This window comes from Amblyomma mixtum, chromosome 8 (assembly GCF_055824585.1).
Source record: "Amblyomma mixtum isolate Tamu chromosome 8, ASM5582458v1, whole genome shotgun sequence".
NCBI classification, from domain to species: domain Eukaryota; kingdom Metazoa; phylum Arthropoda; class Arachnida; order Ixodida; family Ixodidae; genus Amblyomma; species Amblyomma mixtum.
The window spans coordinates 52195593-52219853 of NC_143019.1; the positions used below are offsets into that span (position 1 = coordinate 52195593).

A 24261-nucleotide genomic window follows, 5' to 3' on the forward strand; every position below is an offset into this window, starting at 1 on the left:
CCGTCCGGTATGCGCCAACTCATCTATTCAGATTGTCTTCGATGACATCTTTCCAAAACATGCAAAGTTAATGCCTTTTCATTTGCTCAGCGGTTTATTGCAGGATTACCTGCTGTGCTTTAAATCTCATGTGCTCATAGCGACAGACGCCTCACAGTGTGAAGAAAAGGCCGGTGTTGGCATTTTCTCCATCTCCCTTGACTGGTCATTCTCACTCCGCCTTCCCGATTACACCCCTATTTATTTGGCCGAATTTCTAGCAGTAGTCTAGAGCTCCTTGTCTTCTGTCATAATTATGACAGATTCATTATCGTTGTGTTCCTCTCTCACCGCGCCTACAACATCTCAGGCACTTCGGTTACTCAAATGTTTGGTTCCACCCCACGTGTGTTCATTACGGTTGGTCTGGGTGCCTGGACACAGAGGAATCCATTTGAATGAGGTTGCTGATACCCTGGCGAAGGCACCTCTTCAAGGCCCAGTCGTATCTGTGCTTAAACCCAGCGCATATATTACCGCGGCCAGGTTTCGCAGGTATCTGCTCTTGAAAGAATTCGCAGCATCAGCTCTGACCTCCTCTCCCGAATTCCGGCATCTCCTTTACCCGTGGTGCAGTAAAGGATGGCGATCACGCAAGCTTGAAGTTTCCTTCACGCGTCTACGTTGTCGCGTGCCTCCCTTAAACTTCTACCTTTATAGATCTGGTCTGGCGGTCTCCCCATTGTGCCCGTTCTGCGGAGAACCCGAAACGATAGATCATTTCTTGTTGACCTGCCGCCGTTTCTCCTCTTTACGGAGCCGCCTGCTGGAGCTTCCGTTACGACAGCTTGGTCTAAGTCTGTCAGCTGGGGTTGCTCTGTCTCTTGGGGCTTCCTCCCTTGGGCACAGCAACTGGAATGTGCTCTCCGCCATGCAAAACTTCCTTACAGACACTAAACGGCTGCCGTCTTAAGCTCTGCTCTTTCTCATGATCAATATTTCTCTGGAATGAAAGCTTTATGAAACGTGGAATATTTAGCCCCGTTCTCTATTTCAGTCCCCAATCTCAAAGCATTTGTTTAGCCTATTTCAATTACACATCTGAGATCCTTTCATTTATTTCCTAACTGCTATTATTATCATGTTTATTTTATTTTTCCCCACCATTACTTTCTTGTTTAACATTTTGTACACCTATCAGTTGCCGCCTGTGTCTTGGCCAATCCCCTGCAGTGGGTACGCGCCATTATCTAGAGCACAACAACAACGACTGTGTTGTCTCGTTGGTATGACTTCCACTTGGTGCAACTCTCAAATGCTGGTCAAAGTACTCTTGTAAAAGAAATGCGAATGCCTTTTGCAGTGTTCGTATGGTTTCGAAGCAACGAAGCCTGCAAAAGACTTCTCGGGGTGGTTGGCTGTTTTTGAGGAAATGCAAGGCGTCTCTCTTCTCAGTGGACACCTCAAAAGCGCAATGCGCAATGAAGGAAGGGGGGGGGGGGGAGGGGGGGGGGCTTAGTGGAGGTTTCCGGCATAATTTCGACCACATGGGGAAGCCAGTTTTCCTGCCACCCTGTTGGGGATGGGAGGCAGCTCCACTTTCCTTTCCTCCTGAAGTTTCGCCGACTCCACAGAACCCACGGAACCGGGATACATGACCTTAACTGTTGCCGCAGTAAAACAAAACTGCAGCAAATTATTTAAAGCACACCAGGGCTATATCTTCTCCCGGAGTTTCATTTACATCGATTAAGAAACATAACATGTCCTATGCTGCAGTGTACCTATGCTGCATTCATAGCGCTATACATATTCCAAGAGGGTGAGGAGGTCGTTCATCAACTCGGAGTTTTGAAGAGCCGATGTCACCTTTTCTAAATAGCCGAATACAACCCCAGTAGGCTGCAGTTAGTCTTTACCAGTTCTGAATATGATGCAACCCAAGCTGTGATCTGGAAATTTTATGCTGTCAACAGCGCGACTATATAAAAGCCATTTTCTTCCTTTATTGCCCAATTTTGCACTCACACGGACAACAAATTGCTTTTCCTCTCAGCGTGTACTCAAAATGAATTTATTTTCAACTTCAACCAACTTAGCACAGTTGTGGAAAATGAATAACTGAACTGAAATCAAAAATACAAAGATGGCTGTGCAGCACTGCTCTCAATTATTAGCACGGCTTCTTACATGGATAATATGCCCCATTAAAACAAACGTGCTATTCATGATGCACAGGCACCTTTTTGGCAACTTATTAATGTGAAAGCCTGTGCAAAATAGGCCAGGGAGCCAATATGCTCCTAATGGTCTACAAGGACTATACACACATATCAGCGGTTAAAAACAACACAAAAGCTACTTGCTCTAATAAGCCAAGCCTGAAAACTGAGTCTTCAGTAAGATGATCTTCTCCATGGCACACTAATGATCATGTGGAATCGGTGATGGTGGTGGTTGTGTCGCATCTACGAGGTTCTTGCTGATTAGTGTGTTCCATCTAGAGGCTGCAATGGTGGTACTATATAAGTATGTAGAACGCCAATCATTTGGTACATCATCGTGATAATAACTGCACTTATAAGGGAGTAATTACTCGTTGACATCCACCCGAGCAGGGCCATACAGCCACAAAGGAAAGTTATACAGCTTTCAGCTGTCAATGAGTAATTACTCCCTTATTGCAAGTCTACTCCACCTTGGGTGATTCCCCTAAACATTTGACTAACTGCAGTTATTAGCAAAAAAATTATAGTGAAGGCTGCATTTACCTTTACATATATCAATCAAACAAGAAACATACAAACATCACTTTTATCAACATTTTTATTAGACATTTGCATTACACCTTGTAGTGACAAATGTAAATATGAGCATAAGAATTAATGTTGTAGTAATACTGAACAAGCACATTGCATGATGTCCTTTTACTAAGCCAAAATGTCCGTCAAGGTACCAAATTAAAGGATAAATAAAATTGCTTCAACATCATGTGCAGACGTCTCTCACTTTTATGCTTGACTTCTAACAAGAGCAGTGCAGTATGTCTTGAGGTGCATCAGGCAGTGATGTTCTGACATGAACATATGTGTATTGCATAACAATGACAGAGGCCAACAGCCACAGAAACCAAGGGGCACAGGGGATTTTTAATTAATTTATTTATTTTGTGGTGTTGATCAATTTAGAATATCACTGAATATGTTATCGCTTGAAGCTAACTGATTAGAAAAGCAGAAGAAAAAACAACCACATGCCGCCGGTGGGATCCGAACCCACGACCTACGAATTGCGCGTCCGGTGCTCTACCTCTGAGCTACGGCGACGGATGTCAAATCTTCTGCTTTCGGGGGTATTTATGTTTACAAGTAACCTAACCTTGAGAGTGTTCATCAGCGCCACCCACGTTCATAAGCGGCGGATGTAGAACGTCCTGAGTTACCGCAGGTGTGACGTAGAACGTCATCGAACGGAGAGGGTGGAAGCTGCGTGACAACCCTCTTATGCTTCCTATGGCATCAAGGCTGCCAGAACCGAGGCCCTCGCTAAGCAATTAAGCAAACAAGGGAAGGGGAATGAGGGGCTCGTTATAAATATGACAGAAGCCAACAACCACAGAAACCAAGGGGCACAGGTCTGTCAAGCCAAAGTTGGTAAGCAAAAGTGGAATTCAGCATATCAATTTTGGTAGAAACAGCGCGAATGAATGAAGGACCGAGAATAAGGAAACACAGAGCCATGCACTTGTCTGTGTTTCCTCATTCTTGGACCTTCGTCCGTTCGCACTGTTTCTACCCAAAATGAATACATACCAACTCGTCCAACAATCCATTCTACTTTAGCGTATCAAGGATGAAGATGTAAAAAAACTCTACCGAACATATTCTAAACATTGTTCAGACCTTTCTGCTGCTTTGACTTGACCTCTAAGAACCAGGTAACACCGAAGAGAAGAACAGCCGGCTTCATGATGCGGTCGTCAAACAACACCTTCTTGGCTTCGGCTCTCGTCAGCTCAACCACATCGATCATCTCACCTTGCTCTTCAAGACCACCTCCAGCAGTTTTCTTCATGTCATCAGTGACTTCTACAAAAAACAGCTCGTCCATTGCACCTTCAATTACGCCAGCCCTGGGAGCAATAAAAAAGTGGTTAATAATAAAGCAACAATGTAGGCAATGAAGCAGATCTAAATGAAGAGCTTCAGGGTAAAAACAACCACATGGGGTTGTCTCACATGCACATGAGCGGCTATGGGGATTAAAGGAGGTTGCCACCGAACTTGCCAGTTGCGATTATTGCACACTGATTTTTGTGCATAAATAGACATTTTACACTATGCATCTATAGCAAACACACTATAGAACACACTTAAATACAACTTGAAACACTGCAGAAGCAAATCACTCGAGAGTGAACACTGTCACAAAAGAGTTCATAAAAAGTTTGCCGACATTTGTGCACTGTTCTGATTCTAATTGTTCTGTTCAAGTCATTCATCACGAATTACTTGGCCTCCACCATGAACGACTCCATGCACACATTCCAACTAGAGCACTGCACGGGCCTGAATTTGAGGCCCGAGCCCGGCCCGGGCCCGCGACCTGAAGCCCGAGCCCGGCCCAGGCCCGCGGCTTCAAGCCCGGGCCCGGCCCGGGCCCGCTAAATTTTTGCTCTAGTGAGCCCGGCCCGGCCCGGGAATCCCGGAGTGAAGCCCAGCCCGAGCCCGGCCCGGCCCGTTTCACACTAAAGGCTGATTCACACGACGGTCCGTTCGCCCGCGGCCCGCGCACTACGTGGTCATGCGTCAGCACTTTGAGAGGCGCGCTGTCGGCCGCCATCAACCGATCCATCCATCCAGCGCGCCTCTCAATGTGCTGACGCATTGAACACGTAGTGCGCGGGCCGAGGGCAAGCGGACCGTCGTGTGAATCGGCCTTAACTGAGCAAGTAGACTGCTACTACACCGATAAGGAACTGCCCGACAAAGGTTCTGAAACCGCAGTTTGGCTTAAAGAAAGTTGGTTCTTTTTAACCCAGAAGGAAGTGATGAAGAGTAGTTCTCGCCAGGCCCGTCTTTTGGAGACTGATCTCGTGTAGGTGGGCAAAGATAAACTCGGAAGTTTCGAGAGTCAAATAAAAAGGGCTGCATACACGCGTACTAGTCTACTCTGCGTTTCCCCATGATTGTAATCAGTTATATTCTGCCGCCTGCGAAGTATAAATATTAAAGCTGCCTAGCAAGCAGTAGAATGACATTTTTTTTTACTGAATGCGATCTCACAGGTTGAGCTCATAGCCGCACTGGTCACCTTTCAGCAGAAACGAAAAGCTAAAAGGCTTGAGTATTTCATGGTATGTGCTTGAAGGCCATAAGCGTCCTAAACTAATTGTTCTTCCCCAATGCATTTCTAATAGTGTATAGGTATGTTTTGGGAAAGCGAATGATCAATGGCCAATTAAGGCCCGTTGAATTTTACTCTTACTGCACCGCGGCGTGGAAATAAGGAAATAAATAAGTCAATGAATAAAGCTGAGTCTTTTTCTCAGCGTGTACTATAACTGATAGCTCATCCGTGTCGCTGCTTCAATGCCACAGTTCTGCACTTCACTCTGCAATATTGAATGAAAAGTCGGACACCAGCCGTTTCTGTACGGACCGAAGCCTGGCTCGGGCCCGCAGCTTTAAGCCCGAGCCCGGCCCGGGCCCGCAACTTCAGGCCCGGGCCCGGCCCGGGCCCGGCAAAATAAATCATGTCCCGGCCCGGCCCGGCCCGCGGGCCGGGCCGGGCCCGGGCTTTCGGGCTGGCCCGAGCCCGTGCAGTGCACTAATTCCAACACAAAACGTTGGTGAAATAGTACACGACAATCACTAGTTTCACAATACAGCAACACAATTTCTGTGGTAAGCTTATTAGCACAGTATAGCTATTATACTTTCAACAAAACGTGAATTTCAAAAATCGTTTTGAAGCACTCCTTTAATTTTACTAGCATAGTAAAGAGATTTTACAGTGCCTTGGGGCAGAGATGTTAATGCTTCAAAGATTACAGACATCTTTAAAGAAGTGCCAGCTAACTACTGATTAAGTTTTCACAGATGGAGATTAACAAAAGAACGCTGATTAGAAAACTCAAGCATTTTATGAAACAAGCAGCCACTTGTGCTGCTTTCGCTTAATTAAACCACAGAAACAAATTGAGGGTCTGTCGCCTCAATGGCCTCAAGCAGCAGCATAATTTGCATAAGACATTCAGTGCAGCATGTGCATTTATCCAACGAAGTGCAGCAGCAATAATGAAGCTATAAGGTTATTTAAGTTCAAGAATGAAAGCACAGATGCACTTCCAACATAGCAACGTGCAAAATAACAGAAAGCAATACTACCTGCATCCACGCCTCCTATCACCCTAGTCACAACACTGAGAGAACTAAGCAAAACTTACTACTGCCATCAGCCCGACAAAATGCAACAGCAACCGAATGTGGCCATGCGTATTAATAAACTCATAAGTGCAAAATAGCCTTGGATCACTTGCAGCAGTGTGGGTATCCCAGCCATGGCGAACTTGACACTGTGAAAGCCGGTGCGTACGCTGGCCACTCATGCTGCTTGGAAACACAGCCTCAGCAAAAGTCCTGCGAGATTTTTGCAGACACTAACAGAGGCACAATTACGGTCTACTGGCCTCATGACTATGCCATGGGCATGCACGAGGCCGTTCATACCTAGATGAGGTGACCCTTTGTATGTTGGCCAATGGCACATTGTATCCACACTCTTCCAGTATCTCCTCACGCATGGTCTCCGCGGGAGTCAGCTTTTTGTTGTCCATGATGCCCGCACACAGCTCAAGTGTCACGCCTATGTTGCCTGGATACTTGCGTGTGTCGATGGGAGCGCTCGAAGCCAACTCGTGTGCTGGGATCTGACTGTAGTAAACCGCTGAAAGAGTGGTGAGAATCCGTGCACACACACGATCAATATCTATAGGTTGCGTATCATCGTCCTACGTCGTCATATTAACTCTATGAGGTCAAAGAAAAAGTGAGACACCGCGGTCTGCTTCTTATAGTGAAAGATTAAATTTCGATGAGCAAAGCACATAACATATAAAAGTACTTCAATCATTCCAAAAATGAACTTCAATGTACAGTGATGGGAAATGAAATGAAATAGTACAATCAAACAAGAAAGCTAAGACCGGAAGCTCTTTATTGATGACAATGGCAAGAAAGAGGCCAACTAAACCAATATTTAATGCCACAGTTCACCAGGAATTTTTTGACAACAATGGTATGATAACTGGCTCTTTGATCAAGTGCATTGTTAATATTCACACAGCATATATAATGTTCCCTTTGCTGCATTCTCGCTCATATTATCCCAAATTAGTTTTTATTTATGTTTCATAGCATAGCAATAAGTATAGTAGTAAAAGTGTACTAATATAGTTTAGTTTTAGGCTATGTCAGTGTATATATATATATATTCAGTCGAATTAAATATCTGGCAATCATTCACATGACAATTAGAGCAGATGTCCAGCAGCCAGTTATCATGTGCAAGCTATAAAAAGATTGCACATCCACAATTAATTTATGCCAGGTGAAGCCTCAAACTGGAAAGTACAGCATGCAAGACTTACAGAATTATCTATATGTTTCAAAATTTCATGATCAATTGAACAAATAACAATTTCAAGCTTAAAACAATACACAATTCAGCCTGTGGTATGCAGATTTTTCATCTTTTTTTGTTTCATGCTATAGAGAATAGAAAAACTGGGTAAATCAGCATACATCTACTCAAAACAAGTAGCAATAATAAGCTTACAAGATCATGAGAGAAGACAGCTGAAAAAACGGTGGTTTTACCTGGACGAAACTGCCTCACAAAGACGAGGACATCCCTGGTTATATTGTGTATAACAGCTGAGACGCTGTGAACAAAGAATTCATCTTCCATCAGATTTGCAAGCAGTCAAGCGCATCCCTGACATGGCTTGGGCATTCCAAGCAAACAGTAGCGAAAACTTGGCAGTTACAAATGTTTCAGCAAAATATGAGACACAACAACCTAAACTGTGATAAATGGTGAAAATTCAAACCTAAGTCCATTCATACTTTCTCTCGACAAGGCTAATGTCTTTGCTTTTGACGGCGACAAAGTAGATGCATCTACACTACAAAAATGACCCGCAGAATATAATCAGCATCTGGGCACCTCTGAATGAAAACTACACCGAAAGAGCATGGCAAAAAAACAGATGCACTCCGATATTGGGTAAGTGAGTAATCTTCCAATCAGGACGAAAAAGAGAAAAGGTAATTTAATGAAAGGAAAGGTGAAGAGAAACTTCGTAGTTCAGATAAATTCATCCTTCTCTGGGGATCAATTCAAGGACCATCACCTCTGGGGCAGTCACTGTTATCAGCTATATTACTTGCTTTCGCAGTATCTTAGAGCCTCTGCTTTTTGGTCATGCTCTTTCAGGGTAGCATTTATTCAGAGGCGCCCAAATGCTGATCAACTGATTTGTGGGCCATTTTTGTAGTGCCTGTGTACTGCGTGTATTTGTAGACCTGCATATGTTGGGCTTCTGTGAGACCTTTCTATGCAGTACACATAGATGTGAAAATATCTGCGTTTTTGGACTATTTTAAGCAGGTTCTGAGAGCTCATGTTACCATGCGCTTTCACTGTGCTTGCCTCACACACAACAGTCCAGCCCAGTAAAAAAAAAAACACTGGAACCCATTGGGATATTCCAACTGGACTCAATGGTTCCAACTGGAATTCTCAACTGCATGGACTCAACGGGTTCCAACTGGAATTCTCAGTACTGTTGGCCAGTCCAACTGCATGGTTCCAACTGGAATTCCCTTTAAACATGGAGTGGTGGCAAAGCAAGGCCACAAGGCTGTCAGCGCAAGTCCGTAAGTATTGCACCTGGGGCGAAAATGCTTACAGAAAATTCCAGCAGAAGTCCGTTCCTTGAATGACGTCTCACAATCACCCGATTATAATGAAATTTTCAATCAGAAGTTCAAGGTAAAGCATTTGATCCCTCACCTCAACACGCGCGTTAATTTAATTAGCACGCGAAAGCTGACACATCGAGGCACTGTCTACGTACCTGTCATGACTCTCCATAAACTCACATATCCTCTCCTTTCCGTTCTGCGGGTGCAGTGTACAAGAAGCAATAACGATAACCAATTTACAATGGGCCGATTTTGGCAGACGCGCTTTGGCGAACCTGACACCAAGTGCGCGCTTCTCACCTGCTTGAAAAACAAACGCTTAGGCTTGATGTACGCAGAATTCTTCAGTTCCGTAACCCGTATGTCGTCGATTTTATCCATGAAAAAGCGAAAATGGAGCGCGTAGCACAAATGCAGTGCCTAGCACAAGCAGCTGGCGGCTGCGCCTGCTGTGCGACCGCAAACAAACGGACCGCCCTTCCTTACCAATTGTGCTCGTGACAGCGTTGGTTGATTTAATGTAGATAAATACCTACAGAGAGTAGAAAAAAATCATTTTTATTTTCAATAAACGCGTACTATTTGCTGCCATTTTTATCAGGTGCTGCGAGGAGTGCCAAACTGGTGCATATGTACGATGGCGCCCCAAGCGGCAAAGCCCCGAACTAAATGTCGTACCATGGCGCCCCAAGCAGGAAAGCCTCGAACTAAATGTCGTCTGCTGTGGCCGCTATAGTGAACTAGAATATTCTAGTTCACTATAGTGGCCGCCTAAAGCCCGCCTTGGTCTGCTGCCAAAAAGTGGTCCGAGCTCCCGCGCGCATGTTTACGGGTTTTCTGTCCAAAGCCCAAGATATGTAAATTCGGAAAGAAAAGGCAGTTTTTCACACTAAATGAGCCAGACTTACTTTTGTATTTTTTTTGTTTCTTGGTTCTGATGTCATATTCAGACAGTTCAGTGAAAAGCACAGAATAAAACATGGCTCCATACTTTATTAAAGCTTCAGTGCAGAAAGTTCAGATTTCAGCATACTGGTCCCAGTACACTGTTCTCACTTTGGAGACCCAGACATGACAGGAAAGGCTGATAGCACACTATAACATTATTAGCAACAAAAATAATTAGCACAATATGCAATTAAAAGCTTTGCAGCAATTGCAAAAATCCTGCCAGAGTTGCTTTTTACAAAGCGTCATGCAAAGCATCATTTCTATGATCCTCTCTTGCATGTCAACACGCAAACCACACAGCGGACGAGAAAAACACGAACTGTGGCATTGTTGTTGGAAGCCATCAAGAAACATTAATGTGAATCAACTCGCCAAATGTGCACATGTACTTCAAACATGCATGCACATTGACATACCTCCATTGTCAAGAAATTTTAAGTTTATTTGGCCAAAGCTGGCATATATCACAAGCCACAATAACAAAAAGATTTTCCAAGTGCAATGAAACGGTAAAAACCATACTAGACAAAGCTTTACAATCACTTGAAGAGGCAATGTAATGGATGTGCTCATACACAAACAAAACTTTGTTCTGTAGTATGGAAGCACTACGTTTTCAATAAAAACAACTTTTTTCAACAGGTTTTTTTGGGGACTCAAAAAACCAATGTCCAGAAATGGAAGTGTATGAGAAAATGCATGCTGCCATATCCATCTAGTGTAGCAAACAGTGAGACCAACTATGCTCTGAAGAACCATACAAATCCTACTCCAAATAACAAACAGCTTTTTTCTGAGGTTTCAGTGAGCCAGTGCAGCAAATCAAATACTCACTGAGGTGGGCATACCCATGGAGTTGGTGTCCAATGTTAAGTTAAAGCTGCATTTCATTGTCATCGAACAAAAACAAAAAATTGCGACTCTTATGCAACATTTTTATAGCACTTACATCACACCATGTAGTGGCAAATAAAAATTGAAGCTTAATTAAGCTTGTTGTAATACTGAACATATACATCATACAATGATCTTTCAGTGGGGCAAAGTGTTAGCCATAGCATCAAGTACAAAATTACAAATAAAACCCACAGAACATGTTCTTATTTTGAAACGAATTCAAGCGCACAACAACACGCACACAAGAGAGGAAAGACACAGGACAGGCGCTAACTTCATCTGATTTATTCGCAGGTAAGAGAGCAGATTATATACATAAATGGAGACATGCGCAGTAAAGAAACACATCGTCAGTGTTTCCTCTCTTGTGTGCATGTTGTTGTGCGCTTGAATTTGTTTCAAAATAAGCTATGCACCATCTAGCCCGAACAGAAGTTTTGTTAAAAGAACTAGGGACTTCTAAGCTGTTTTTTTTTTTCTTCTTTCCTTCCTTAGGCTTTTAAGAAGCCCACAACACCAATAACAGGGCAGCATGTCCCAAAGTGCTCATATCGGGCAGTGGTGTTTTGAGATGAATACATGTGCATATTGTATAATGAGTCTGGTAAGCCTGAGTTCGCCGGGCCAGAGTTTGTCGAGCCAAAATACAGTCCAGTATATCAAGAATAAAAATGTAAATAAATTCTATTAAACATATTCTATACACGGCTAAGTCCCTCCTACTGCTTTGACTTGACCTCTAAGAACCAGGTAATGCCAAAAAGCAGGGCCGCGGGCCTCATAATGCTCTCGTCAAAAAGCATTTTCTTGGCTTCGGCTCTCGTCAGTTCAACGACGTCAATCATCTCTCCTTGCTCGTCAAGACCCCCGCCAGCAGTTTTCTTCATGTCATCAGTCACTTCTACAAAAAACAGCTCCTGCTTTGCGCCTAGAATCCCAACACCAGCCCTGAAAGCAGCAAAATAAGAAAGAGCAGATAGGAGAAATTAAAAAGACATTGTCACAGAATGAGGGGCTCGTTATAAGTATGAAAGAAGCAAACAGCCACAGAAACCAAGGGGCACAGGGGATTTTTAATTTATTTATTTATTTATTTTGTGCTGTTGTTCGATTTAGAATATTACTGAATATGTTATCGCTTAAAGGTAATTGATTAGAAAAGCAGAAGAAAAAACAACCACATGCCGCCGGTGGGATCCGAACCCACGACCTCCGAATTACGCGTCCGGTGCTCTACCGTTGAGCTACGGCGACGGCTGTCAAACCTTCTGCTTTCGGGGGTATTTATGTTTACAAATAACCTAACCTTGGGAGTGTTCACCAGCGCCACCCACGTTCTCAAGCGGCGGACGTAGCACGTCCTGAGTTACCGCTGATGTGACGTAGAACGTCATCGAACGGCGAGGGTGGAAGCTGTGTGAGAACCCTCTTATGCTTCCTAAGGCATCAAGGCTGCCAGAACCGAGGCCCTCTTTAAGCAATTAAGCAGACAAGGAAACTGGAATGAGGGGCTCGTTATAAGTATGAAAGAAGCAAACAGCCACAGAAACCAAGGGGCACAGGGGATTTTTAATTTATTTATTTATTTTGTGCTGTTGTTCGATTTAGAATATTACTGAATATGTTATCGCTTAAAGGTAATTGATTAGAAAAGCAGAAGAAAAAACAACCACATGCCGCCGGTGGGATCCCCTGTGCCCCTTGGTTTCTGTGGCTGTTTGCTTCTTTCATACTTATAACGAGCCCCTCATTCCAGTTTCCTTGTCTGCTTAATTGCTTAAAGAGGGCCTCGGTTCTGGCAGCCTTGATGCCTTAGGAAGCATAAGAGGGTTCTCACACAGCTTCCACCCTCGCCGTTCGATGGCGTTCTACGTCACATCAGCGGTAACTCAGGACGTGCTACGTCCGCCGCTTGAGAACGTGGGTGGCGCTGGTGAACACTCCCAAGGTTAGGTTATTTGTAAACATAAATACCCCCGAAAGCAGAAGGTCTGACAGCCGTCGCCGTAGCTCAACGGTAGAGCACCGGACGCGTAATTCGGAGGTCGTGGGTTCGGATCCCACCGGCGGCATGTGGTTGTTTTTTCTTCTGCTTTTCTAATCAATTACCTTTAAGCGATAACATATTCAGTAATATTCTAAATCGAACAACAGCACAAAATAAATAAATAAATAAATTAAAAATCCCCTGTGCCCCTTGGTTTCTGTGGCTGTTTGCTTCTTTCATTGTCACAGAATGTTGAGGTTGATTGCAATTTTATATTTCAACCAACACCTTACACAATGTGATAATAATGAGCAAAGCTTAGATATAATTAGATATAATTTTAAAGCCTGTAAAAACACTTAGCTGTACAACCTCCTGCTACTTAGGCGTACACAGTTTGGCGGCATCTGTGAGTCTCTTCTGATGCTCATCAAAAAGGGCTAACATAACTGATTGGCCTGATGGAGCCACACATTACTTATGACCGAGTACAACCTGTGGTGTCATAGTGAAATATGCAGTCTAGGTCTTGGTTTGAGGCCAAAAACTGTTGAAATCATGACACAAGTGATTACCCGTTTCACAGTTGAACAATCGTCTTGTATCATGAATATTAGACCAATGTGGCTAAAATAAGTGAAGCATGAAATCAAAAATTAAAAAATTCCACATAAGCTCCTTTCAAGTGTACCTGTGATAAGATTTAATCCTTTAATATCCAATGCTTGTGACCAAGAACTGCCAAAATAGGTTTTGAGTTCATTTCTTCCATGCCCCTGGCTATAGCTGGCAAACAAGCAGAGATCGCGTTATAATCGTAATACTTTTTTTTTTAAAGTTATTTTCTTGCATTCTCAAACTCCCTACTAGCGTTATATACGTGCAAAACGGTCGTTTCAACTGTTTAGAGGTCCTAAGAACACTGGTAGGCTGCCAAACACATATACCTTTGCATTCCTCTCTACCGAAATGTAGTAGTGGTCACAAAGGACCAAATATATTTTATCTCCTGCTCAATGGCACAATGACATATAACCACCAAAGGCAACATGCTGATGAAAGTTACAAGCATCGCACCCCAGTCTGCATTTCATGACAACCTAAACTACATATTGTTATGAACTCGTACGCTTGCCAAGTAACAACATGATGCCTTGCAAATCCTGCGATACCAATGCGGACGTCAAGAACTCGCACAATTACTATCTACCAGCCTTTTGACTATCCAAGAGATCTGGACAAGTACAGAGCCGTTATTACCTGAATGAGGTGACCTTTTGTATGTTGGCCAGTGGCACATTGTATCCGCACTCTTCCAGCATCTCCTCACGCATGGTCTCAGCTGGTGTCAGTTTCTCGTTGTCTATGATGCCCGCACACAGCTCAAGTGTAACACCCAAGTTGCCTGGATATTTGCGCGTGTCGATGGGGGCGCCCGAAGCCAACTCATGTGCCGGGATCCGACCATAGTAGACCGCTGAAAAAGTTGCGAGCATCCCCCAAAACAATACACTTAATTGCAAACTTGGTCAGGTCAGCATCATCATATCAGTGGAAAGATAAAAATTTTCACATGCGTGTGCTATTGCAAAGCACTGAATGTGTTCAATGTTGCATATACTGAATATACCGGGTGTCCCAGCTAAATGTAACCAAACTTTTAAAAAAAGGCGAAGTGTCCTAGTCCAGTGAAACCAACTCAGGGTTGTTCACAGTCGCGTGGCCTAGTCTTGAGTATTTTTTTTTGCTCTTCAAAGTTAATTAATTAGTTAAGTTTAATTAGCTAACTTTTTAATTATTAACTTCAGGAAGAAAGTGCCAATGCAAAAGTTTTAGATCACCTCGAAAAACCGCTAGTAGTGCTGTTTCCGTCAAGTTACGATTTACGTAGCTTCATTTATTGGCCTTAAAAGAAAGTTGTCACGTGACCAGCTGCTCGCTCACTTCTCTGCCCCAATGTGCACCCAAAGTCTCATCGAGGAGAGGAATTTAGAAAAAATGGATTTTATTCTTTAAGGCGCGTCTTGGGACGTTGGAAGTGGCACAGTTGTCATGTGGAAGCTTTTTCTTATTGTGCGGGTTATGGTTAAAGGCCGGTAAAAAAACTACTTTACGTAAATATTACTTTGCTGCAAATGTCTCAGTAAGCTGTTTCTCAAAGCAATCTACAACTTTTACACTGACACTTTGATCCTCAAGTCAATAATTAATTAGTCAACCTTGAAGAACGAAAAAATACTGCAGACTAGGTCACGCGACTCTAAACAACCCTCATTTGGTTTCAGACGGCTAGGACACCTCGTGTTTTTTAAAAGCTTGGTTACATTTAGCTGGGACACCTGGCATAATGTATATATGCATATAATGCATATATAATATACGGTTGCATGTAGTGCATAATTTCTCAAAAGCAGCCATAGCAGCAACATTTGTTGCTAGAAAATTAAGATGCAGCAGCCTTCATGGCACTTGTTTTGTGCTCCAGGCAACAGAAGGCAACACAAGCCTTTGGATGAGAATTTCTGCTTTCTTTGAATTATTTCGAATTTATACTAAAACCAGATAAAATGATGCTATAGAATCTATTCTACCCCTGGATCTTTTCCATGGATAACAGCCGAGTACCATACACAAACAAAGTAGGAAACGAAGTTTGTAGCCGAATGCCACCTCTAAGTGGAACTTAAAGAGTGAATGAGTTGGATTACGCCATGAGAGGAATCAGTATACTTGTTGCCCTGGACAAAACAACAAGATTTTTCACATGTGTGCCTATCACTGAGGTCACGTTAGAAGAGGTCAGCTGAACTAAATATCTAATGCACTTCATTTCTTACACAAAAGTAGTCCTGCAAGTACAACTTTGGGCAAATTAAACCCATATGGGATACAATCAAGAAAGCTAAGACCGGAAGATAATGATTGATAACAATGACATAACTTTTTCCTGTATACGTCCTAGCTCATATTGTTCTTTTTGTGCTTTCATTCAAAAGTTGAACGCATTGTAATAGCGGAGTACGATAATCGCAGACCGAAACTATATCTTTTTGCAATTCATCAAATTGTTGCAAAATGGATGGAAAAATCACTGGATGTTTTTACACAGCAATGCTCACGGTCGTCAATTTTTTTCTGAACTATTTCTGCACAAAAGATATCATTTCTTTTTCTCTCTTTTTTTTTTTTTCCGTTTACACAGTGACCGTTCCCGTTCAAGAATTAAAAAAGCCCGGTCAACTGCCGACCCAACTACGGGTAATATTGCATATATGCAATCATATACGTACATTTCTCAATAACTCCATGCATATCCATGTTCTCTCCCCCTACATGCAATGTAGCGGGTGCGGCGTGCGACATTTGAAATGATTATCCGCGTTTACCTCATAATGAATAGCAGACGACACTTCGAATGCATGCGTTTATTTCAAGGTCGCCGCCAAGAAATGAATTATAAGAAATACGAAAGAAAATGCATTTGAAAGCAAAACACAAGATATCAGTTTTTTGAGTTCCGCTTTCCCATATTTTTCGCTTCGATCTGCGAGATAACATGTGTAACCGGTACGTTAGGTTATACAAATCGAAACCAGCGGCACCTCGAAGCAAACAGCTGATAAAACAACTGTTTTACCTGGACGAAACTGCCTGACGAACACGAGGACATCCCTGGTCTTGTTGTGAATAACAGCCGCGACGCTGCAGAAAATAATACACATCGCGTCAGATTGTCAAGCGAGCAGATATAAACTTGATCACGCGTCTTCAACACGTGTGCTAGCACGTGAACACCGAGAAGACCCGGTACTCACGACGTACCTATCGTGACTCTTCATAAGGTCCCATATCCTCTCCTTTCCGTTCTGCGGGTGAAAGGTAAAAAAAAGAAAGAAAGTAGCAACGACAACCAATTACGATCGGATGATTACGGCAGAGCTGCTTCGGCGCATCAGCTGGCGGGCGAGCGCTCTGCTCACCTGCTTGAAAAGCAGTCGCGTAGGCTTGATATACGCAGAATTCTTCAATTCCGTGACACGGATGTCCTCGATCTTGTCCATGACTACTCTTGAAGCGAAAATGGAGCGTCTACTCACGAAATATTTGTTTACAGCAACGCACGCACCTAAACATTTGATGGACCGCGGCCAAACTGCTGCAGCCCGCCACCACAATCGACCTCCGCTAACCATCGCACCAATCGCGCATGACGTCATCATTAGCTTAATAAACAATTATAACGATTAATTTTCTTAAAACATGTCGGCCGATGGCGACATAATTCAGAGAAAGCCCACTTCTATTGTAAGTAGACGTGTATTTTACGCAACCACATTTATTAAGTACTCCGAGAAACGTGTATTATGGCGCCCCAAACAGCAAAGCCCCGAACTAAATGCTGTCTGCTGCCTGAACGTAATTTTCATGTTCGTGCGTGTCTCTGCTTGCATGCGCGTGTTCATGGTTTTATGTGCAAAAATAATTTAATTCTGAAGCAGCAGCAGGCAGTTTTCCCAATGAAAAGATTACAAACTGCCTTCCGTTTTTTTCTCTGTAAATCCGAATGCTTCCTTGGCGAATTTTTCCATTGAGACCGCTTGTACACATTGCGCAAAGAAAGTGCAAAAAAAAAATGCTGTAAGTTATTTAACCAGTCGCAATAGCTAATCTGTTCTATGGCATGGTAGTCTAAAGAAAAGAACAAGCCAAAGAGTCAAGTAGAGATGCTCCCCTTCTAAAACACACACACACACACACACACACACACACACGCATACACACACGCGCAGTGTTCGTTTACCTCGCTCACAAGCAGTGACAAAGAAAATATGGACATGCAAGGGTGGCAAAATATTAGAGAATTCATTCAAGCAGCTCAATAGGCCACATGTGTTTATTAAAAATATCTCCCAGAAATGATCGAATTGTAAAAATGAAACAATGTGCTACAAGTTACCTTGTTTTATTTTACTCAAACTTTAGAGCAAACAAATGAAGTTCGGGTTTTAATATATTGGTGCTATCATGATGCCTAAATACAGAACATGAACCCAGTTTCCCAGCCAGTACAGAAGTATCTAACGGCAAGTGTGTAGCCCAATGTACACAAAAGGAATAAAAGGGTTCATACAAATATTTCCATTCTCTCCTTTGACAGTTGTGGCTAAGCATTATCACTACTCACAGGTATTTATTTGAGCATGAACATATACATAACATGAATATATACATAACATGTGCTGCACTTTTTGAACACCATTTTTGCAAAGCTGCTGGTTTTTCCAAGATGAAAACTAGACTAACAGCTTTTAAATTGCAAACTGCCAAGAACATGATTTGCATATCAAAAGTGGAAAGAATGTCAACACCATTCACAGTGTCGCAAACAGAGCTAAACAAACAAGATGGTTGTACACGCTTATGGAACATATCACATGTGAAGCAAATCTCCAAGAGAGAATATTGCATCACAAACCTAAAAATACTGAATATTTGGCCCCGAGGCAATCTTTACAACACACTCCTTTGAAAGAAAATATATTATAGATCTAGAGAGCATCACAGTATGCAGTGGTCAATTTGGGTGCGCTTAGTTGTCTTTTACACGATGGCAGACATGTGACAAAAGTCAAGAATGTCCCTGGCCCGGGCTTCTGAGATCTTGGCCAGCTCTTGAAGTTCTTCCACTGAACTAAGGAAGGAAAAGGCAACAGAAAAAATGGAGACAAACATCAGCTCATGATGCAAGAAAACAAACAAACAATACATTTTACAGCTCACTTAGAGAAACCACAAAATGAAATCACCCTCATAATAGTGGATTTTGGATACATTTCAAAGCAGAGGCCTTGGTGGTACACATCCGTAAAAGTAATTACAGCCACCAAATCAAATGTAGCAGCCTAGAGATCACCCCTAATAATGAACACTGCTGCATATCCTAGTTCGAATAGAAAATTTTGTGGTGCTCTCAAGAAATGGTGGTCACTTGGAATCAACTATGTTAGTCTACGAGAGGGTTGGTTATCTTGCCTTCGCAATACCATGCCCTGACCATGCCCATTTCTTCCTCCTGATTTCAACTAGGATGCAATTAACTCACATTTGTTCCCTGATCCGTTCCACTCTTCTCCTGGTTCTTAACATTACACCTATCACTTCCCTTCCCATAGCTTCCTGCACTGTTCTTAATTTAAGTTCAACCCTTTTAGTTAGCCTGGGTGAGTACCAGTAAGGTACAGCATTTGTATACTTTCCTCTTGAAGGACACCAGTAAACTGTTAATCGTAGTCTCAGAGTACCTCGCAAATGAATTCCATCTTGTTCTTATTCTTGGTAAGATTTAACAGAAGGTTCCAATTCAGTCTCCAGCTAAAGGACACCCGCCTGAATATATTTTTTTCAGTAATGAATTGTCCATTCACTCAAATGCTGCATTAACATGCACGATAAATGCACTCATAGAGTAAACACATCACTCACATTAGTGATGAAAATTCAAGAGAGTTTTGATTTACCAGAGTGCAAATTTTGCCTCATGTAATAAAAGCAACCACCCAAATTAGTGAATTCACTTCGACGAAAACACACATTCATCATGCAGGTGAATACAGTGAACTGGTTCTGTCCTTGAAGCTTTGAAAGATTAGAAAAACGCTGCTGCTCCCCCACCTGTTAACAAGTGCCCGCACCGAGGGAAATGCAGAGGCCAGGCTGATGGCTGTTGCCAAGCTGACCTTCGGGAAGGCGAGGTAGAACTGTACAACCTGAAAAATGGCAGCGCAGACCACATTTCAGAGCCGGCTGATACACAGGTAATTGTGCACCAGAGACTCACATGATTCTTGTCCCGAATGCAGTCTGGCGATGCGAGTGCCATGCCCTTCTGACGCTCCTTTTTAGCGAGTGCCAGCACAAGTTCAGCTGTGTTTCCTGAGAACAAAGACGATAGATATCACGACATCAGAGCAACAAAAATAGCATGTACATGAACTGTCTATGAGTAAAAATTAGCAGCTCACATGACAAAAGAAACATTCATTTTTTTAGTGTTTTGAAAGAAAAAAAAACAGTATGCAATATATTTAATATGGTCAGATACAACATAAGTCTGCAGTGAAGCTCCGCCCACATTCAGCCTCCGTGCACAGAATTCCTCCACGACGAAAAAGCAGTCCGCTGCTTAAACATTTCTTGTTATGTAAACAAGAAGCTTATGACAAGAAAAAAATGTAAGCTCTAGGATTTTGACACATGGATTGTTTGACATAGCCAAGCATCAAAAAGTTGATTTCGTTTACAGTTGCGGTTGGCCAGCGGACCGTGGCCCAGTGTTAGCAACTGCCGTTTTTTTTAAGTTGTATCCTACTATAGTAAAACACAGTAATAATAGACTAAAGCCACATTTTAACGATGTTTAAGAAATACTTAAGTGTCTCGGTAATTCGCTACATCGCACTGCCATGCAAAAATGTGCACTAAGCTAGCACCAATCAATTTCAAGTATTATAACAATCATAATGGAACACAGGCATTCCAGTCTTGATAAACAGTATGGACCTTCACGATCCTTAGAGTAACCGTTCTTTTTTTTGGCTGTGGGGAGAGCATGGAAGAGCTTAATCTGCAACTTTTTCCAGTACTATGAGCACAGCCAAGTGTCCAATATGGCCATGCCTTTCGACCCCCTTTTTTTAAAAGGTCTACAGAAAGGAGGGAGGGGTTAGGGCAGAGTTATAAGGAAAAGAAAAGAGGCAGTAAGTGTGCCGTTTAAAATGAACGCCTCAACAGTGTCAGAAGAGGTGGCAACACACATTTACACACCTTGAGATTGCGAGAAGAAGACCTTGGCATGGGTGGTAGTCAGGAACATCAATGTTGAGTCAAAGTACTTTGTCCTCTTGCTGAGCTCGAAGTATCAGGAAAGAGAATGGAAATGTCAGAGGTTAACTAAGCGCACTCAAACAAATAGCTCTAGTATGAGCAGGTTCCTTCAGTCTTTTGGTAAAAACTTGATAGTCCTTAAATTTTTGCTGCGTTCAAAACACAATTCGTACTCAAACCAACACCGATTATACATGGTGTCTCATATAGTTGACGAATTACACAAAAAACTAATTATGCTGACCTTGAAATTGAAATTTGTTTCAGAAATTACCTACTTTTAATTTTTTTTTTGGTGAATGGAAAGTTTAACATAAGATTTCTGTAGCTGTGAATACTTATTTTTGGCAAAATAATGCCTAAAACATATATTCTGGATTTTTTATTCTCCTATTTTCCGACTGAATGTTTCACATTTTTATGACTCTTTAACCGAGTCTCTCAAATTTTGCCAACAAAAATTTTTTTCTATTGTAGCAACATATATTCAATTTTTTCTTAGCATCACTGAAAAGAAAATTCTCTTAGTACACTATGTTGTGCTGCAATAAAGAAAAAAATGCAAACTTATGGGTGAAAAAAAATTTATGCAAGCCACCCTGAACGTGCCTGTTTTTCCGTGGTAAGAAAGAATTACATAAATGTAAAATTTAAACCAGTGACATGAGTCCCACCAGAAAATTGTGCTTTTTTTTCTGGGAGGAGGGGCAAATCAAGACACAATGACAGTTTTCCAATGATCCAAAATAAACCAGGCAAATGCCAATGGTAGCAGTGTTACTGAACAAAATGGACTGCAAACGTATTTTTGCATGATATGGGCATCAAAACTCCAGGTGACACGTGTAAAAATTTTTAAAAGTATATCAAGCTAGATACATAAGCTGCTAAACAAGCATGGCCAGAAGAAATGCTCAGCCATCTTAAACGCTATCATGCTTGTGTCAGTCAGTGAAGGCAGTCAGTCAAAATATGCTGATGCGCCACCACATCAGCACTGCAGTCGTGAATCTATACACATCTTTCCTCTCTCATGTAGCTAAGCAATGCAAGAGCACTGTGTTGAGATTAACTGCAGCGAGCCTCGCTTATTTTTGATCCGTGCACTTGCATAAGCTGCACACACTCTGAGGAAGCAACAGAAAACCAGAGGCTACTGTAAAACCAGAAGCTGCTGTTTTACGGCAGCTTCTGTAAAACGGAAGCTTCTGTAAAAATACTTCATTCCATTCCCTTTTCTTTGACAAGGTCTTTACACAGGATTGCATGAAGAAAGTAAACTCAATAAATTAGTAACAAGAATCAACGTCAGCCATAAAATCAGACTGAAAGCACATTTTCTGCAGAGTGAATGATGAAAAGCGAGTCTTTCAATCTAAACTGAGCTTGGAGCACTAGGCACATGAAGAAGCGGCTCACAACTGTCGCTCGCCAGGCTTGACCCGTTGTGGCTTCTCGAGGATGACACATGGCCGGTCGTAGAGCTCAAACAACTGCCGCACTTCGTCCACCAAGCGTGAGTGGTTCTGGGGATTGCCAAAATCGGCCAGCGCCCGGCGCATGACGCAGCATCGGCGACCCACCACGAGACTTCCGACAGACAGCGAGTGAACCTCCACCCGGACTCCTTCATAGGCACGCAGCGCTGACACAAGCGCCTGTCGATGAGGAACAAAGAAACACACTGAAAACATGCTTCATGCATGGGATACGAAAGACGTATGTACAGAAGGAGATGCGTGAACATGATCAAATATTCCAAATTTTTTCCACATATTCAGACAGTGCAGTTATCTCATTACCTAGATGGTGAACTCAACTTCATGTTCATTAATACACTCTGAGGGGTACAACACTTGGGGATAAAGAACAAAAAACAGGTCCGAAAGTACAATTCTGTTACAGGGCCCTCGCAAAAAAGTAAGCATACATAACTAAACTGCACGTATTTGTGAGCAAAACAGACAGCATTAAATTGTTGCGGTAAACAACACCAACAATTCTTGAATATCGATATGTTAACGAATGTACCATTATACTGCTCACATCTAAACCCACAGCAATTATGCAATGCACAGAAAAAATTCATACATCACGAATGCCTCCAGAGTGAAAAAAAAGAAAAATTTGTGTGCTAGAATTAGGAAATAAAAGACTGAAGAAGTAGTTTAAATGATGAAGGAGATCAACCCTAAAACGAAGGATGTTCCACTGGTCAATTACAGCAAATATAACAGTCTGCTTTTCATAGCTGTGTGTATGTTTCGAAGTAGAAAGCTGTCTTATAGTGAGAAAGGCATTAGGTTATGGTTATTAAAGCTAGTTCTAATAATATAAAACTTGACGTCATAGACTTTGCTCGCCTGCTGAAACCAAAACAGGCGAGAAAAGAAATATGGTTATAAATATTTTTTTAAGGCTAAAAGCATGTTTTTTAAGGCTAAAACACTTAGTGACTTGACATTAAACGCTAATGAAACTCTGCGCAAACTGGTCGAATGGAGTACTGAATATTTGTTGAAAATTAACACTACGAAAACTAAAGCTGTACTTTTTAGATCTAAGAACAAACAACTAGAACATTTACCTACACTAACGCTTGGTTCTCAAAGCATTGAAATAGCGGCGTCAGTAAAGTGTCTAGGTGTGACACTGCAGTGCAATCTTTCATGGGACATACACATTGACAATCTGGTTAAAAAAACTTGCAAAATGCACAGGCATGTTATACAAAGTCCGCTCTTTACTACCTCTGAGTGTCAGACTTTCAGTTTATAATGCACTGTTTCTATCTAACCTTTCATATTGTCATCTGGTGTGGAGTACAACAACATGGTCAGATACATATAGGTTACAGAAAATACAGAAAAAGGTCATTCGTATCATTGCAAATGCCCCGTTTACTGCTCACACTCAACCTCTTTTTGCATCATTAAAAGTAACTCCTATTAATGACCTATATAATTTATTGCTAAGTAAACGATATGAAAGAAAATGGAAAAATCATGACGCATTCTTTGATATCACAGTTAACTTACGGCCCAAAGCTAATTAGTACCCAACGCGTAACAACGACGTCTGGTATGTGCCATCCTTCCGTACTAATTATGGTCGTCAAATGCTGCGACATATAATTCCAATTCTTCTTAATCGGCGCAATGAGCCCTGAGGACCTAACAGTACGATTTTTTTCTTACTGCAAGTTTTTTCCTCCTTTATCCCTCTTTCTTTTGTGATTGTTATCCTTCGTTTTCCATTTTTCAATGCCTTTGAGCGTTGCGTGTTAATCTTGCCGACTTCACCTATTATTGCAAGAAGATGTTCACTAATCTTTATTGAATATGATGTTTACCTATGCACTGTAGTCTTTTTTATTGTTCTGTCCGTGTTCTGTTGCTGCTGGTTTTTATGTACGGGGATGTGCCCCTCTGTCAAGCCAATCATAGGCTTTTTGGGTGTACCCCTAACATCCCTGATGTTGAAATAAAGGTATTTGTATTTGTAAATTATTTAGCAGTTGCAGATGAATACTATGCAATGATTCACATATATACTAATGTGCTATACATCATT

At 42.1% G+C, this 24261-nt stretch overlaps 3 protein-coding genes and 1 non-coding gene across 5 annotated transcripts in view; all 4 read right to left on the minus strand.

Annotated features, from left to right (window-relative positions):
- Window positions 1-2787: 2787 nt before the first annotated feature.
- LOC149332421 (uridine diphosphate glucose pyrophosphatase NUDT14-like) lies at window positions 2788-9428 on the minus strand. 2 transcript variants are annotated; one of them, XM_089557992.1, is made up of 5 exons: window positions 9270-9428; window positions 9122-9165; window positions 7860-7924; window positions 6711-6927; window positions 2788-4111 (listed from the first exon to the last, which is right to left on the minus strand). In XM_089557992.1, the coding sequence occupies exons 1-5, from the start codon at window positions 9348-9350 to the stop codon at window positions 3865-3867; spliced, it is 654 nt and encodes a 217-aa protein (XP_089414118.1). In that variant the 5' UTR covers window positions 9351-9428; the 3' UTR covers window positions 2788-3864. The 2 variants fall into 2 exon arrangements, with proteins under 2 accessions (XP_089414118.1, XP_089414119.1); XM_089557993.1 differs by lacking the exon at window positions 2788-4111 and adding an exon at window positions 5796-6620.
- On the minus strand, window positions 3234-3305 carry TRNAA-CGC (transfer RNA alanine (anticodon CGC)). The gene has a single exon. It is a non-coding gene; the product is annotated as a tRNA-Ala (tRNA).
- A 514-nt stretch (window positions 9429-9942) lies between the features above and the next one.
- LOC149332423 (uridine diphosphate glucose pyrophosphatase NUDT14-like) lies at window positions 9943-17036 on the minus strand. The gene is made up of 5 exons (XM_089557994.1): window positions 16785-17036; window positions 16627-16670; window positions 16442-16506; window positions 14065-14281; window positions 9943-11765 (listed from the first exon to the last, which is right to left on the minus strand). Exons 1-5 carry the CDS (start codon window positions 17022-17024, stop codon window positions 11537-11539), a joined length of 795 nt encoding a protein of 264 aa, XP_089414120.1. The 5' UTR covers window positions 17025-17036; the 3' UTR covers window positions 9943-11536.
- Window positions 17037-17680: 644 nt separating this feature from the next.
- Fancm (FA complementation group M) overlaps window positions 17681-24261 on the minus strand; it is a 39931-nt gene continuing 33350 nt past the window's right edge. Inside the window, exons 23-27 of the mRNA XM_089557995.1 lie at window positions 22108-22346; window positions 20629-20708; window positions 19643-19737; window positions 19477-19571; window positions 17681-18496 (exon numbers count right to left, since the gene is read on the minus strand). Of these exons, the coding sequence (XP_089414121.1) occupies window positions 18406-18496; window positions 19477-19571; window positions 19643-19737; window positions 20629-20708; window positions 22108-22346 (600 nt within the window). The 3' untranslated portion in view covers window positions 17681-18405. The remainder of the gene's footprint in view (window positions 18497-19476; window positions 19572-19642; window positions 19738-20628; window positions 20709-22107; window positions 22347-24261) is intronic.

Coding starts and splice junctions, on each gene's coding strand:
- LOC149332421 (XM_089557992.1), bottom strand. CDS start 9,350: ATGGATAAAATCGACGACATACGGGTTACGGAACTGAAGAATTCTGCG. Junction 9,166..9,269: donor AGCGTTTGTTTTTCAAGCAG/GTGAGAAGCGCG, acceptor CTGCACCCGCAG/AACGGAAAGGAGAGGATATG. Junction 6,928..7,859: donor TGTGAGGCAGTTTCGTCCAG/GTAAAACCACCG, acceptor CCACTCTTTCAG/CGGTTTACTACAGTCAGATC.
- LOC149332423 (XM_089557994.1), bottom strand. CDS start 17,024: ATGATGACGTCATGCGCGATTGGTGCGATGGTTAGCGGAGGTCGATTG. Junction 16,671..16,784: donor CGCGACTGCTTTTCAAGCAG/GTGAGCAGAGCG, acceptor TTTCACCCGCAG/AACGGAAAGGAGAGGATATG. Junction 11,766..14,064: donor CAAAAGGTCACCTCATTCAG/GTAATAACGGCT, acceptor TGCTGCTTTCAG/GGCTGGTGTTGGGATTCTAG.